The following is a 16,063-nucleotide window of genomic DNA, read 5'->3' as shown; positions in this document are numbered from 1 at the left end:
AAGCGTCTGCCTTTGGCTCAGGTCATGATCCCAGGGTCCTGGGATCGAGCCCCGCATCGGGCTCTCTGCTCCGTGGGAAGCCTGCTTCTCCCTCTCCCACTCTCCCTGCTTGTGTTCCCTCTCTCGCTGTGTCTCTGTCAAATAAATAAAATCTTTTAAAAAAAATTTAAAAAAAATAAAAATCTGTCTTCTGATGGAAAATTCAGTGTTCATTCCACTATAGTAGGTTGTAATTACCCATCATTAATTCTGTTGTTCATACATGTATTTTTTAAAATTGTTAACAGAGAGAGGAAAAAGCAGGAAGAAAATTCTCCCAAAAATACAGAAAAAGGCATGGTTCAGAGTGATTATATTCTTCTGGGTGAAGAAAAAATGGCGAAAGAAAGAAAGAAGAAACTGAGAGAGTTATTAATCCAAACTTTCAAGGAAAATCATCAGGTGGGAATTATAACTTCTCTTTTTTCAGCATTCTGTGGTGTAAATGACAGAGGGCTCCATCAGAGATGGGCCAGTGTCACACTAAGCCCAACTGAGCCTCATCGCAAATACCAAATTGCCCACACCGTTGGTTCTATGCTGCCCACCTGACCTAGGTAGGGCATGGGGTTGTGCTCCAGTCCTCTGTGCAGGGGCTATTCTTATAGATACTTTGATCTTGGGAAATCGGATGTGAATCTAGGGTGGCTTCCTAAATTACTCTTTTCAGAATAGCATGTAACTACTAATGTAGATCTCTGGTAGGTTTTGAAAGCTTGGCTTCCACAGTCTTCTGGATTATTCAGAAGAATTACTCAGAAAAGTCACTTGCCTTCTGGGAGCTAAGATCTTAAAGCAGTGATACACTTCTCCTTTTCATGGTCTGCATTTTATTTTACTCTTTTCTCCCTCTCTTTTACTTTTTGTAAAAAACAAAACAAAACAACAACAAAAAAAACTAGTCTATTTTTATTGACAAATGAGCATCCTTTCCAGGCCATTTAAGCAGAAATTTCTTTCAGTGAAGTGGGATTGACAGCAGTATGCCTTTGGAACTTACAACATTTCAGGTAAAAGGGATTAGTTGGAAGACATGTAAAGTGAGAAGGTTGGATGAGAAAAGATAGATATGATATTTTATATTTCTTGTAACACCCACCCAAAGCCTTAGGCTTCGCTGAAATTCAGTGAAAGTTAGTGAAGTGAATGCAGGAATGCACAGATTTAACAAGAGAAAAGACAATGTCAAGATGATATTGAGGGAGCTTGATAAATATAGGATAGACTTACAGAAGCCCTGGAAATCAGTATCAGAAATTTGAATATAATATTGATAACTGGGATATGAGCCAGAAAGTAATGTAATCTAAACAATTTAAAAAGAGACATGGGCGCCTAGGTGGCTCAGTCGCTTAAGCATCTGCCTTTGGCTTACGTCATGATCTCAGGGTCCTGGGATTGAGCCCCGTGTCAGGCTCCCTGCTCAGCGGGGAGTCTGCTTCTCCCTCTCCCTCGTGGTCTCCCTCTCAAATCTTAAAAAGAGAGAGAGAGATGTTTGATGGAGGTATTTTGGACTGATGGGCAAGAAGTCATAATTATTGAGATATAAAACAACAAAAGCTTTGGTCAGAGTTTTGGCTTTAGGAATAGTGAGGGAAGAGTTAGGAGAAGGAAATGTTAAGAGTTGACATTAACATTTTGAGAAAGATTGGCAAGGACTCAGATGTTGTATCCTTCACAAGACCGAATTGGTGTGTCCTACAATAACAGTTCAGATTTCTGAAGGAAAATGGGAAAGGAGATGAATACTCAGGGGGCCATCTAGAGAAGGAGTGAGGAAAACGTGCCATGATATGTTACCCATCCAATGAGAGATGAATAAGACATGTGTTTTCTAGAAACTTAATTTTTAAATTCACTGTACAGGAAGAAATAATACATGTTTTAGGTAGAAGTGGCTAGTTATGAATTTTAGACACTTGAGAAGAGTTTTACAAAATTAGTGGTCCACCTAAAACCGATTACTCAGTTTTAAAAAGACCAACCAGTGTAACTTAAAAATGTGAGATTATGAATAAATTATCTCCACTCCTCACAGATTCTGCTTGATCTAAACCTATACTATATTGTTGTTAAGTTCTCATTTTGAAATAATTTTAGACATACAGAAAAATTGCAGAAACAGGACACAGAATACCTGAATTCCCTTCATGCAGCTTCCCCCAATGTTAACATCTTACGTAAATGTAACATAATTATCAAAACTAGGAAATTAACCTTGGTACAATACCATCAAATACCATTAACTAAACTATACACCTTATTAGAATGTCACCAGTTTTTCCACTAATGTCCTTTTTCTATTCCAGGACTTAGCCCATGATTCTACATTAGAGAATGCCTAGGAATAATAAAATAAAAAAAACTTAAAAAAAAAAGAGAATGCCTAGGAGTATATATCTAGGATTCAGTCCATAATTCTGTTTCATATAGCTGTCATGTCTCCTTTGCCTCTTCCAGCTTTATGACAATAGCTCCTCAGTCTTTCCTTATCTTTTTGGCCTTGACATTTTTTAAGGGTACTGATCAGGTATTTTGTACAATGTCTCTCAGCATTCTGAAAACATTGGGTTTTCTGATATTTTCTCCTGCTTAGATTGAGATTATGCATTTTTGGCAACTTTACTACAAGAAGTGATGCTGTGCCCTTCTCAGGATCATACTGGGGGTACACAGTGTTAGTATGCTGGGTTTCTGTACTGTAAAGTTGCTTGTATTTTTTATTGTATTTTTTATTTTTTTATTATTTTTTTAAGATTTTATTTATTTGTCAGAAGAGAGAGAGCGAGAGAGAGCAGCAAGCAGAGGGAGAAGCCGATTCCCCACTGAGTAAGGAGCCCAATGTGGTACTCGATTCCAGGACCCTGGGATCATGACTGGAGCCAAGGCAGACGCTTAATGGTTGGAGCCACCCAGGCGCCCTATTTTTTTATTTTTTTTGAGAGAGATCAAGCATGAGCGAGAGTGAGTGGGGGGGGAGGGGGAGAGGGAGACAGAGAATCTCAAGCAGGCTCCATGCCCAGTGCAGAGCCTGATGCAGGGCTCAATCTTACAACCCTGAAATCATGACCTGAGCCTAAGCCAAGAGTCAGATGCTTAACCGACTGAGCCACCCAGGTGCTCCTGTACTGTAAAGTTACTATATCTCCTTTGGAATGTCTTAGAGGAGATATAGTAAAATATGCAAATATCCTGTTTCTCCTTAAACTTTCACTTATTAATTTTAACATCCATTGGTAGGTCTTGCCTGTAACATTAATGTATTTGTCTAATGATGATTTTGTATTTCCCTCATTTCTTCGTCATTTATTAATTGAAATTCTTCTAGAAAGAAAACCTGTCCTTTCTCCCCATTTATTTATTTATATATTCAATTATGTCCTCTTAGCAGCATGGGCTCATGGGTATTTATTTTAGTTTGTGGGTGATTATTATTATTGCTTACTCTATTACTCAAATTGTTCTGACTTTGGCCATTGGAAAATCTTTCAGGTTGACTTCTTTGTTCTTTCAAAATGCTTCCATGCTTTTTTGAGCACTTCCTTTCTTTCTGGCACAATGGGACATTCAGGCCCATCTTGTATTTTCCCTTTCTAGCCCTGGAATCAACCACTTCTACACAGAACTCTGGTTTCTTTATTGGAGAATAGTATTTAGAAACCCAAATATGAATACTGGGTGCTATTACTGCTACTGGGGTGTCATTACTCAGCAGACAGAGCTGGGTAATGTGTGTATACTAACCCACACATATATACACATTATATGTATTTCTGTGTTTGTCTGTCTGTAGACATGTTAAAATCCGTGAGTTCATACTGATACCTCGAATTCCAGTGCAGTAACACAGGGGCCATGGTATCCTTTGCTCTTCCTTATTTATAACTTCTTTCTATAACTATCTGTATATGTTTATTAAAATAATCATGAGTTCATAATGATGCCTTCAACCCTAATCCAGCACCACACGTTTCAGTGTACCCTTTCCCCCTTGCTTATTTATAATTCCTTTCTCTGGCAGTGAGAAATCTGGCACTCATTACCCAAAATATATTTACTTATTTAATCCTGCTATACTATAAAAGTGGTTTCAGAATCACTAACCCATACTGCTCTGTAAACAAATTCGCTAACCAGAGTACAATATTGGTACATTATTTTCATTTTCAGTCGCATTCAGCCAGAATATTATTACTTAGGTTATAGGTTAGGTTCTGTTCTTCCCCTTCCATTTCAGTGTGATTATGTTATTTATTTGCAACATGGCTAGTGAACCTGTAATTTTGATTTCCCCTATATATATGAGTGTAACAAGACATGGGGAAAATCCCCCTACCAGACTCCTCAGGTTTTTACGTAGACTTGGCTGGAGACAGGACAGTCCTCTGGTAAATGCCATGGAGTAGCAGACCCCCTGGGCTCATTACCTTGGCCCTAGTCCACATTCCTAGCCTGGTTCTAAAGGAGCCTAAAGCTGCCCTTGGGTAATGAAACTTGAACACTCAGCAGCCTAAATATGACCACAGGATAAAAAGGGGGAAAATGCCTAGCTGGCTTGCAGTGAGTGGCTAGATAACAGGAAACTCTTGTCAGCACCCTCAAAATGGTTCACTGTCACAAGCCCAATAGCAAGCTATATAGAGTATTTGTAGGAAGACTTTAAAGAATCTGTTTCTAAGAGGAATTCCAGTTCAAGCTCCTTTAATTCTTGTAATTCTCTGTGCTTTGACTCTGGATTGTATTTGTTCCCCCAGACAGTCTCTTTTAACATCACATGTGGGCCCAGTTATTCAATAGGAGACTTTCTGAGAGAAACAGAGCTGGCCCTCTTATCCAAACAGAGGTTCAGGTGCAGTGCTGTGTGTGCATCTTCCCCACATATTTCATTGCCTGGTCTCTTTGTTATATCAAAAACATCTCTTTCTGTATAGAAACTTTCTACTTCCATTTTCCATCCTATTTTCTCTTTGATCTTGCAGTGAAATCTCTTGGGGAGATACAGCAGTCCTCATATCATTGCTAATTAGCAGAAACAACAAGGGATTAACTGTGAAACTCTTATACTATTTGGGAAATGGCCTTCTTAATTCTAACCCTGTTCTGAAATACATTTTATGTTTTCTTAAGAAGATAAGAAAGTCTATGATCTTTGCTGCTTGTGAAAGTTGAAGAGAACAATGAAAGATGAGTTGATACTAACTTAAATCTTAATTCTGTGCGGGAAGTTTTGGTTTGCTTGTTTGGTTGGGTTTTTCTGTTAGTAAGATAATAGTGACCCAAAGGAATCATTGTTAATGTTGCGCTTACGGCATAGCACCTTCCAAAAGGCCACCCCACACTAAACCAGGGGAACATGGAGATATATGGAAAAGAAGCCTGGATTTTTCTGACAAGATGATGAAAACTGTAGTTAAGTACCTCATTTATATAGCACGATTCATCCCCAAAGATCTTCGTTCTGTCAGGACTGCCTACATGCCACTGAAGTAAAGCCATTTCTGAGGGGAAACATCGCAACCATCCTCTCTCTGTTTGAGGAAGGAAATGAAGGAAAAGCCTCTTTGCAAATAAAACTTCAGAGAAAGAAATGTCAGGCACACACGTGAAGGACGTTGGGATTCATGTAACTCTCCCTCTAAGCTTATTGCCAAATTTGGAGCACGTGTGGTATGCATTTTAGGAGGGGTTTGCAACGTTATTCTATATTACTTCATACAGCTAACTCTGGGAAATTTCCAAGTAAAATTTTATCGGCATTAGTAAGGAGGTTGTTTATTCTGCTGTTCTTTTCTTCCTTACCCTCGCCCTATGAGTCAACTCACGTTTCCCATTCTCCCAGAAGGGACAGTGAAGGCCATTTTACCAAAATATCGTGTTGGTGTTTTGCTTTTCAAAACGCCATGAAGCCGTTTTTGAGCTAGAGGTTCCAATTTGTGTATAAGTAATTTTTTGTCTTTTGAAAAAAGTACTGATTAAATTCTGCTTTTAAAGAAATAAGAAAAGAGCCTTTGGCATAAATGGAGCCCATTCCGTAAAATTTTACAGCGTAGAATATCTTTTCCCCTAAATACTAGATATTTCAGGTGACTATTTTTAAGGATCTTGAGAACCAAATGACATAGAAACATAGAAACAAATGACATCACATCATTGTCTTATTGTCAGTCTACCCTGGAGGTGAACCTAACATTTGTCTAATATATTCTGAGGTGAGCTCTACTCTCCGTAGTAGTTCGAGTGTGTGTGTGGCTGGGGGTGGGGGAGAATGGCAGGGAGTGGGGATTGGTGGAGGGGGGAAGGAAGTCTGGAAGAGGAAGAAGGAGAGTTCATGGGAAGCAGCGGGTCTGCCCTCCCTAAAGACACGAGGCCCTGAGCTACGTTGGGGAAGGAGGACTGTCCTAATGAATAGTCAGGTTATAGGCTGTATTGTGATCATTCTTCTTTACAAGATCCCAGAGAGTTTTGCTCATTAAGAATTTACTGTATGGTAAGACTAAGCAATTGCTTTCTGAAATTGTATTATTTCTGAAGTGAAACAGAGTTAGATTAATAAAAGCAATATTACGGATTAAAGTTCTTAGCAGAATTAAGGAGAATTTACGAAATGTCCTAATGTTGGCAGTACATACTCACACTTTATGAGTGAAGTGATATAATGTCTGATGTATGGGATTTATTTATAAATATTCCAGAAAAAAAAATGGATGGAAAGAGAAAATAAAAATAAGATCAGCAAAATGTTGGTAATTTTTTTTTTTTAAGATTTTATTTATTTATTTGACAGAGAGAGACACAGCAAGAGAGGGAACACAAGCAGGGGGAGTGGGAGAGGGAGAAGCAGGCTCCCCACTGAGCAGGGAGCCCGATGCGGGGCTCCATCCCAGGACCCTGGGATCATGACCTGAGCCGAAGGCAGACGCCTAACGACTGAGCCACCCAGGCACCCCAAAATGTTGGTAATTTTTAAAAGCTGAATGGGGGGTTTATTCTACTGTTCTACTTTTGGGTATGTTTGTTAAATTTCTGTAATAAGGGTGTTTTTTGTTTTTATTTTAAGTTTAAAAAAGGAAAGAGAAAAAACTTAAATACAGAAGTTAAAAGAGCATTGCATCTTCCAGGATATAACAAAATAGCTTTTTGTCTGTAACCAGGGTTAGCATTTCACACAGCAGTGGTTGTCAAAGTGTAGGCCTCTGGGCTTTTCCATGGAACCAGGCATTGTCCAGGTCTTAGCACTGTGTGCAGAGAACTGAATCTATTTTCCCTAACATAATTAGTTACAGGAGTATTTATGCTCTGGGGTAGGGGGCACAATGACTTCCTCTCTTTTCTTTGGGGCATAAGTATGAAAATCAGGAGTAGGGTGGGACACAGGATACTCCTTCCCAGGGGCATTCATTTTGCCCTGATAGGATCCTCCTCTCCCCAACCCCCAGGGACTGCAAAGGTTCCGTGGGGCTTTTGCCTAGCTGGATTGGTCCCCAAAAGGAAAAAAGTTACTTCCTTGGGTAGCTTTAGAGCGCCTATTACTTTTAAAAGCCAGGGAGCAGCAAGGAGTCACCTGGGGTCCTAGGGGGCGTGTAGCTTTCTTGCTAACGTGGAGGGGAGCCTCGGCCAACTCCCCTCCACCACTGGTTGCACCACAGTTAGTTGTGTTCAGCAGAAATAAATTGTAAACTTGTTGACACTTTGTCCTCTTTACAATGCATTGTTTATTTTTCCATGACTGAGAATTTTGATGCAATTATCACTGAGCTTTCTGACAAAAGGGAAATAGCTGAGGAATTTTGATGAGTTACCCACTTCATTAATCAGAACAAGCATCTCTAGTGACGGGGTTAGAATTACAATGAAGATTAGATAGCAAATTGCTGTTCCACCTAACGTCAGTCATCCTCCGTGACAGCAGTGTGATTACACTTCAGGGAAGAGCTTTTCTTGCCAACAAAACAAGGGCAACTCCAGTGCAGGTAATAAATTTAGCAGGGCGAGCTGTCATTTCTTCTCTTGAGTGGAATCCTTAACGATCAAATGATGTAGAAGATTTTGAGACGAGAAGAGCATTTCCCTTAAAAACTTTCTAAATTTCACTTTGTAGTATTTTATTTTATAAATTATTAGAGATAATGTATTTAGGAACAGTTCTTCCCACCGTGATTTTCAGTATTTTACTTACCTGTAGGAAGCCTTAATTTTCACTGCCACCACTATGTTAAAGTGATGTGGAAGTTAAAATCAATGACTGTATTTGAAAATCCTTCAGAAATAAAACATGGTGCAGAAATAAAGGAACTAGGTAAGAAAGGGAGGGAGGTCATCCTAGTCATCCAGCTAGTTAAAACATTAAATTCTGAAATAGAACTTATTAAATAGAATGAATTAAACAGAGTGTATTCCTCTTCCAACCCGATTGTGCTTTTAAATAATAGTTCTTGTTTCCGAGCGCAAAAGGATAGAGCAGGGTTGTTGCTCCCGAGTGTAGTACTGAAGAGGAGAAGCAGGCCTGGGAACAGCAGGGACTCAGCTGGGGGGAGAGGTAATAGAAAGAATAAATAGATCATGACTATGGAAGTATGCCACTTCTCATCCCTTCTAAATAAAAGCAGAGTGCTAGCATCTTCCAGAGAAGACAGGACTGAGAATATTTTCCTTCCCAAATATTTTCCTCTAAGCACATTTATGGGACTCCTGTTTGCCTGAATAACGATTGCTCTGAGTCAAGAATAAGTGGCTATTCTTGGTTCACACTTGTATTTTTTCATTTAAATTTTAATGGGATTGCTCTTTTGAATAGGCAGGAAAAACCAGTAAATTGATTTCAAGAAAACAGTTGCTATGAGTCTGTCACTTTGCTGTTACTTCTATGTAGTGAAACTGAATTATAGACCTTTAAAACTGATCATTTTGCTTTCAAAGTCTAAACTTAACTATTTTAAAGAAGTATGTTGACTATAGCATTTAGGAACTCAAATTTTCCCTTCTTAAATTCAGTTATGTTCTAGTGGTGCTCTTCTACCATAGTTAGTTATGTACTGACTTCTTTCTCTTTTGGTATAAAAGAAGCAGAGATTTTGGCCTTCATTTTTAGGAGACTTTTTGCCTAATAGATTAGGTCATCAGGATGCCAGAATGTTTCGGTTTTAGCCTTAGGTGTACCACTAACTTTTCACTTTGTGAATTTAGTCATTAACTCTTCTCTACTTGAAGTTCAGCTTAGTGTAAGGTAAATCATAATAATATCTGCAGTCTCTCTATTTTGTAATGATGGTCTACAAATTAATAGTGCATGTAATATTGTGCTTACAGTAATGCCTTGAACTTAATAGACAAGGAATGTAGAAATCCAAGAAGCACGCTATTAATAGTGTTATTATCGTCCAGGTGGATTATGTTTATACTATTTCATCATTAGAAATATTCCAGGAGTTAAAATCAGAGATAGCTGTACACCAATAGGAGTCTCTTAAATGAATCTGGTAGACAGAGGATATTTTCTTTTGACTATGGCACACAAGTTAATATATTTTTTTCATGCTTTATTTTGTGGGTTAGACAGGCAAATAATAATGCAAAAACTCAACCTGGCAGCTGTGTGTCTTTGCCTTTTTATGACTGCAGGCATATCCTGTATTCAGCAAATCTCCCTTCCTCCCTCCCTCCCTGTCTTCTCTTCTTCCCTTCTTTCCGTGGGATCTAAGGTGAAGGTCTAGACAGTACACCCTCATTTGACATAATGGAAAGGGAATGAGAGCTTTTTAAAGTTTGCCATGGTTTCTCCCAATAAATAATAATAAAGAAGATTCTGTAATTTGTCTAAATGGGAATAGAACTGAATTCTTGTATAAGAAAACATTCCTAGCCAAATGGGCTATTTCTAAGAATTCTAACATATGCTCCCTTAGGTTATTAGTCTTTTAATTTATTTGCCCTCTTAATTTTGTTCAGAGTTCCCCAATTTAAACCCAGTGGTGGCTGCTTACTAAATGTTGAAATAGTGAAAGATAAGTGTTGTTGCACAGATATAAGCAGTAAATAACAGCTGACCCTTGTAGGGCTAGCAAGTGCTTGAAGCTGGTCATCATGCACCCCCTCTGTCTCCCACAGAGTCACTTTCTATGAGGTTACTTTCTATTTTATTGCTATCAACACTTGGTACAACTCTCAGATTTGCCATTTCCATTCATGGGACCGAGTCCCTTCCTTATGAAGGCTCACAGTCTAGTGGAAACCAGTAAACAAGTGGTTATAATACAGTGTAATGAGTGTTTTGATGGAAAGCAGAGGTTGCTCTGGGAACGTAGTGGAAGGACACTTATATTTGGGGAGAGCAGTTGGTAACAGGAGAACTTCCAGAGAGAAGTGAGTCCTGAAGTAGTCAGTCAAAGAAAGGGCAGAAAAGGAGGACCAAGAAATTAGTATGAACATAGGAAAGTGTTAAACAGTGTGGTTGATGTAAGGTCAAGAGCTGAAAGTTATGTGATGTAGTGGGAACATTAAGTTTACCTTGAAGGTAGGAGATGTAGGCAAGGGCTAGATCGCAGAGATTTACTAGGACCATGAGTAAAGTTCTTCTCTAGGGACATCCTTAGGCTCAGTAGATCCTGTCTTGTTGTCAAGATGCATGTAGTGGAAGATCCCAAGCATCCTGAGCATCTGGTCTCTCTAGGCACTCACCAGAGCTCTGTCATGGTCAGTGGTGGCTCAGCTGAAGCTGTTGTTTTAGCTGTCTTGTTTCCAGGGACCAGAGTCCCCCATTCTATTCCTCATGGGATCTTCCATGTTCCTTTGTGCAGGACATCAGCAGCGTTAGTAATAGGAATGAATTACTCAGGTGGTATTTACACTCCAAGACAAGCTAGCAAGCCTACTGGAAGCAGATGTTTCAAGCTTTTCAAATGAGTCCCTTAACTCGGGTCTTCGAAGTGACTATTACTCGGGATCCCCATCGGACTGATGCCTTACAATGAGAACTAAGTATTGGAGTTTAAGTCGTGAGCCCGAGAGTACCTCAGCTGCATGACTTGAATATTTGTCGTCATTATTAGCAGAAAGCAATTATACTTTGCTTCTCTTCCATCAAGACAACAGTTCCTAGATTTGTTAGAAGAAGTGTGAGGGGGAAATCTGAGGTGACAGCTCTCGGTATCAGATATTAGCTCATCCGTGGTGATTTTCCACATGTTTCCATTGCAGTGTCAAAAACGGTATTTCTCTGCCTGGCACGAGCTGATCCTTGATCACAGGATTAAGCTGGGAAAAGCTGGGACCCTGTCCAACTGGAAGTTCCAACTGAAGGTCCTGCGGGCCTGGAGAGACTACACAAGATCCCAGAAGTTGGCGCGGGAGACTCAAGCCATGCAGAATGACCTTAGGGAAGAAAACAGGTACTGTTATTTTTATCATGAAAACCATGGTGTTGGGGCGCCTGGGTGGCTCAGTTGTTAAGCATCTGCCTTCGGCTCAGGTCATGATCCCAGGGTCCTGGGATCGAGCCCCGCATCGGGCTCCCTGCTCGGAGGGAAGCCTGCTTCTCCCTCTCCCACTCCCCCTGCTTGTGTTCCCTCTCTCGCTGTGTCTCTCTCTGTCAAATAAATAAATAAAATCTTTAAAAAAAAAAAAAAGAAAGAAAACCATGGTGTTTTTAGGACATTTTTCCTCCTGAAGAATTCTGAAATAAACTCTAAAAAGTACGTCATCCATTATAAAATGTGGTAATCCCTGTTTTTCTGTATTACATCGCAAACTAGAAACTTTTAACTGAAAAATGTAAGCAAAAAAATTTTTAATTAAAATATGCTAATGTCCATGCTTTCCTTTTTGATGGAAGCAACTATTATGCTTTTTCTCTGTCTTCCGGTGTCCTAGCATTGCACCTTGGACCATCTTACAATTCAGAGGACAGAGTTTGGTTTATATGCCAGTAATTCTCATTGGTAGAAATCCCTGTCTGCACAGAGAATGTTAATTAGGGACACAGGGAACATTCATCTAGGAGGGCAGACCTGCCAAGGTGATTTCGCCCACTCCTCCATCTTTTGTTCTACACCTTGTTTAGAGATTTTTGATACCTTTATATCAGTTCCCTCTTAGGCTTGTGAATGACATAGAATTTGTCTTCAAATAAAACTTGCTTTGTCCTATCATCTTAAAATTAGATACATTTTCTTCTTTTCATTTCCAAGTTCAACTTTGCACCCTTGAACCAAAATCATGGCTTTAAAAGGAACCATTTGTTTATTTGGGGGCGGGTACAGTTTATGTTCTTGTGTGTATTCACTTCTCTCACCGGCAACTCTGTTAGCCATTCAGGGTGAAACTTGAATGAATGGTGTGTGAAATCATTGTTACGTAGAGGGAAATGGTGCCCCCTATAGTTGTGCAACCCTGTGACAGCATCAGGCCCTGGGGTGGATACACAGGAGCCTAATGCCTGGCCTCACAGTTCTGTGGGGAAGACAAGATCTAGAAATAGGACAGGTGTTGAGCAGCATCATAAACTGCACAGTGCATCCCCTCTGTTGCTGAGAATTTAGCAGAACGAAGTGTCACAGGGATTGAGGAGGCTCCTACAGAGTGCCAGGAAGGGCTTTATCAGGAAGGTGGGTCATGAGCTGGACTCCGTACCATAAGTAGAATGCTCCTGGGTGGGGACGAGGAGATGAGGTAATGACGTGTAGTGTAGCCATCCAGGTTGGTTGGAAGATCATCAGCTATGTGGTTCTCAAGTTCATCAACCTGTGAAAGGCCTTGAATGCCAAGACAAGGAGTTTAGGGATTCTTTGTTAAATAAAGGTGAATTCTTGACAGATTTTAAGCAGAAGGATGACCTAGTCAATTTCCCTTCTTTACAGTATGCCGGGGGAATCATCAGTTGGGGGATAAAAGGCAGCATAGAAAACTCTTTCCCATAATTTGTTTCTAAGTTCTCAGGATCCAATGATTGATATAAGGAATTGGGGTGATAGCCTACTGAAAAAGGATTGGCTAGCAGGATTTGCTGGATAAAGGAGGGAAACTGGAGGTGCTATAAAGGGGAAGCAACATGAGTGAGGGCATGAAGGGAGTGGAAATTGAGTGGTGAAGTTAAAAGTGGCCTGTGAAATTTACATGCCAGAAGAAACTTGTAGAAGAAAAATCTGAAGAACTTGAGATTTCATTCCAATTAAACTGTTTAAATATAAAAATCACTAAATGGGGATTTCATAATAGCATGATGTGCCAATTTTTTTTAAAGATCTTAGAACTTTTTGTCTCGTATCTGTGAATTATTTTCAGGTGTCTATTTTTAAACGTTCAGAATGGGTACTACATTTTTTTTTAAAGTGCCAGAGTTAGAAAACACGTAATAATTTTTTTACTACAAAACTTTAGAGCAATAAAATCTTAGAGTAGGAAGTCATCTCAAGGATCGTCTAATCCTGCCTGTCATTTTACAGATGTTAAAAATAAGGTCTGGAGAGAGTAAACGAGATAAGGTAAGAGTACCTAATCCACAACAAGAGTCTGGTCTTTTTTATTCTGAGTCAGATACTTTTTCCTATACCACCCTGCTTCTGTGTTAAATGTTAAATTGCATCTAGGTGGTGGTTCCTAAGACAGCCATATTTTTCAGTTATATGGCAACTTACTTTAGATGGTTGCAGATGAAAAATAGAGTAGCAATTAACAAATGACAAGTAATGCCAGAAACATATGAGAAGAAAGGAGCTATTAAATACAAACCTCCTTTGTGCTGCTTTCCTGCAAATCCCTGGCTCTCTACATGTTTTTCTTTGTTCTAGAAATTAAGTTGGGTGATTTTGTTCCAAGAAGGTCGGAATATTAAAGGTGGGGAAAAAGCTCAGAGGTAGATACTGTGAGCAGAAATCAAGAAATGTCGGTGGGATTGAGCGTGTCTGGAGAGCCTTTTTCTGTGTTTATCAGAGTTTCTCCTAGTACCTCAGTGGACACCAAATATACATTTGTTGAGTATAAATGAGTCAGTGAGTGAATGAGTTCATTTGCTTCCTCTCTTGTAATTTAACTTGATAGTGTCTTCAAGCATTTTTTTAAAATAATGAGCTCAAGGAATATAATGGGTTACTCACTGTAGAAACTAAACTCTCACCAGATTGGCAAAACACAGGTGGTTCTGTGGCCTATCCACCTGGACATGGAAATCATTTGCTATGCCCATTACTCGGATGTCAGCTGTGTCCTCATCCTCCAGCTCTTGCATCCACATCTGTTTTTGACACCTGGGGTTTTCCCCTCACTGGCCTGTCCCCTGCATGGGCCAGCTTTCCTGGCTTCCCTATTCTTCCTTCCTTCCTTCCCTTCTTCCTTTATTTCTTTCTTTTCTTTTCTTTAATTTTCTTTCTTTTCTTCCTTTCTTTCTTTCTTTCTCTCCCTCCCTCCTATTTTTATCTATCTCTTTTCTTTTAAAAGTAGTTATGGAAATGATGGTATAAAATTTCAATACAATATCGTAATGCAATCTCAACATGAACAAATATTCCCAGACCCTGAGAATTCACTTGCTTAGGTAATACAACAAAACCCTGGTGTACACACCAAGTTAGGCCTTTTGATGTGGTGGTATTGGAATTTGAACTGTATTTTTAATCTGCTTGTTAGCATGTTCTCTTTCAAAGCTGCCTTTAGTTCTTCCATTGCTCCTCTTTCCCTTCCTCTCTCAAATTTATGGCCAGCCCTGGATAAAATTAGGAAGAAGTGGGGTTTGTTCTCAGCATCCTCCCCCAGCCCTTCCTGAGCCCCTGATTTCTCAGTTCTTCCCTGAGAAGCACCTCTGTCCTTCCCTTATTAACCTCCACATTGCCTGCAGTCCTGCCCTCTCTTGCACCAGAGCTCTGGGCCTTTCCTGGAATATGCTTTTATCTCTTCCCTTTGTCCCTCAAGCCCCACGTGCTTTTTTTTTTTTTCTTTTAAAGATTTTATTTATTTGAAGAGAGAGAGACAGCGAGAAAGGGAACACAGCAGGGGGAGTGGCAGAGGGAGAAGCAGGCTTCCCGCCAAGCAGGGAGCCCAACGTGGGGCTCGATCCCAGGACCCTGGGATCATGACCTGAGCCGAAGGCAGACGCTTAACGACTAAGCCACCCAGGTGCCCCCCCGCCACGTGCTTTTTTACTGTGATCCTCAGTTGATGTTATCCCTCTCAGGAAACTTCTTATATTTTCACAGGTGTTGTGTGGAAACAGTGCCCAAATGTCAGTGATGGGGATTTGAGGATTTGAGGGTCCTATGGCCAGCCAGTGGACAAACTGGCCCTTTGACATCCCTCAAACCATGACATTCATTTGTTCACTCATTCTTTGATTCTGTTTGATGGAATTTATTCTTTCAGCCACCCAGCTTTTCTGACGTTTACTGGGTACTAGGCTCTCTCCTAAGTCCAGGGAGGGGGACTTGGAAAAAAGTGTTAAACACTTACCTTCTAGGAGTTTTCAGTCTAAATGAAGAGAAAAATGGTACCCGAGTGCTAAAAATAATTACAACAGAAGGCACCATAAGAAAAATACTTAGGAATGACATAGACTTGGCTATCGTGCATTATAATCCCCCGAGGAGCTTTTTAAAAATAGGAATTCATGGGCCCCATCTTCTGAGAGAGAGAGAAATATGGCTAAGTAGAAGAGTGCTTTTTTGTTTTGTTCTGTTTTTTGTTTTTTTAATTTTTTTAATTTTTTTTATTTATTTTATTTTTTTTTTATTTTATTATGTTAGTCACCATAAAATATATCATTAGTTTTTGCTGTGGTGATCCATGACCCATTGTTTTCGTATAACACCCAGTGCTCCATGCAGTACGTGCCCTCCTTAATATACCCATCACCAGGCTAACCAATCCCCCCTCCCCCCTCCCCTCTAAAACCCTGTTTGTTTCTCAGAGTCCATAGTCTGTCATGGTTCATCTCTCCCTCCAGTTCCCCCCCACCATTTTTCCCTTCCTTCTCCTAGTGTCCTCCATGCTATTCCTTATGTTCCACAAATAAGTGCTTGACTTATTTCACTTAGCATAATCT

General features: G+C 39.9%; 1 protein-coding gene across 4 annotated transcripts in view; it reads left to right on the top strand.

Annotated features, from left to right (window-relative positions):
- The window catches only part of CCDC191 (coiled-coil domain containing 191), a 99,075-nt gene that overhangs the window by 22,332 nt on the left and 60,680 nt on the right, over positions 1 to 16,063 (top strand). For all 4 annotated transcript variants that reach the window (XR_006795547.3, XM_045902894.3, XM_064591714.1 and 1 more), the window contains 2 exons: positions 288 to 441; positions 11,233 to 11,423. Coding sequence is in view for 3 of the 4 variants with exons in the window: in XM_045902894.3 (XP_045758850.1) it covers positions 288 to 441; positions 11,233 to 11,423 (345 nt within the window). In the remaining variant the exon portion in view is untranslated. The remainder of the gene's footprint in view (positions 1 to 287; positions 442 to 11,232; positions 11,424 to 16,063) is intronic.

The sequence above is a fragment of the Mirounga angustirostris genome, unplaced genomic scaffold (genome assembly GCF_029215605.1).
Source record: "Mirounga angustirostris isolate CCGP_5_RB_7025 unplaced genomic scaffold, mMirAng1.0.hap1 SCAF_1, whole genome shotgun sequence".
Taxonomy (NCBI): domain Eukaryota; kingdom Metazoa; phylum Chordata; class Mammalia; order Carnivora; family Phocidae; genus Mirounga; species Mirounga angustirostris.
Note: the sequence above shows the minus strand (reverse complement) of the source record. Positions and strands in the feature narration are given on the sequence as shown.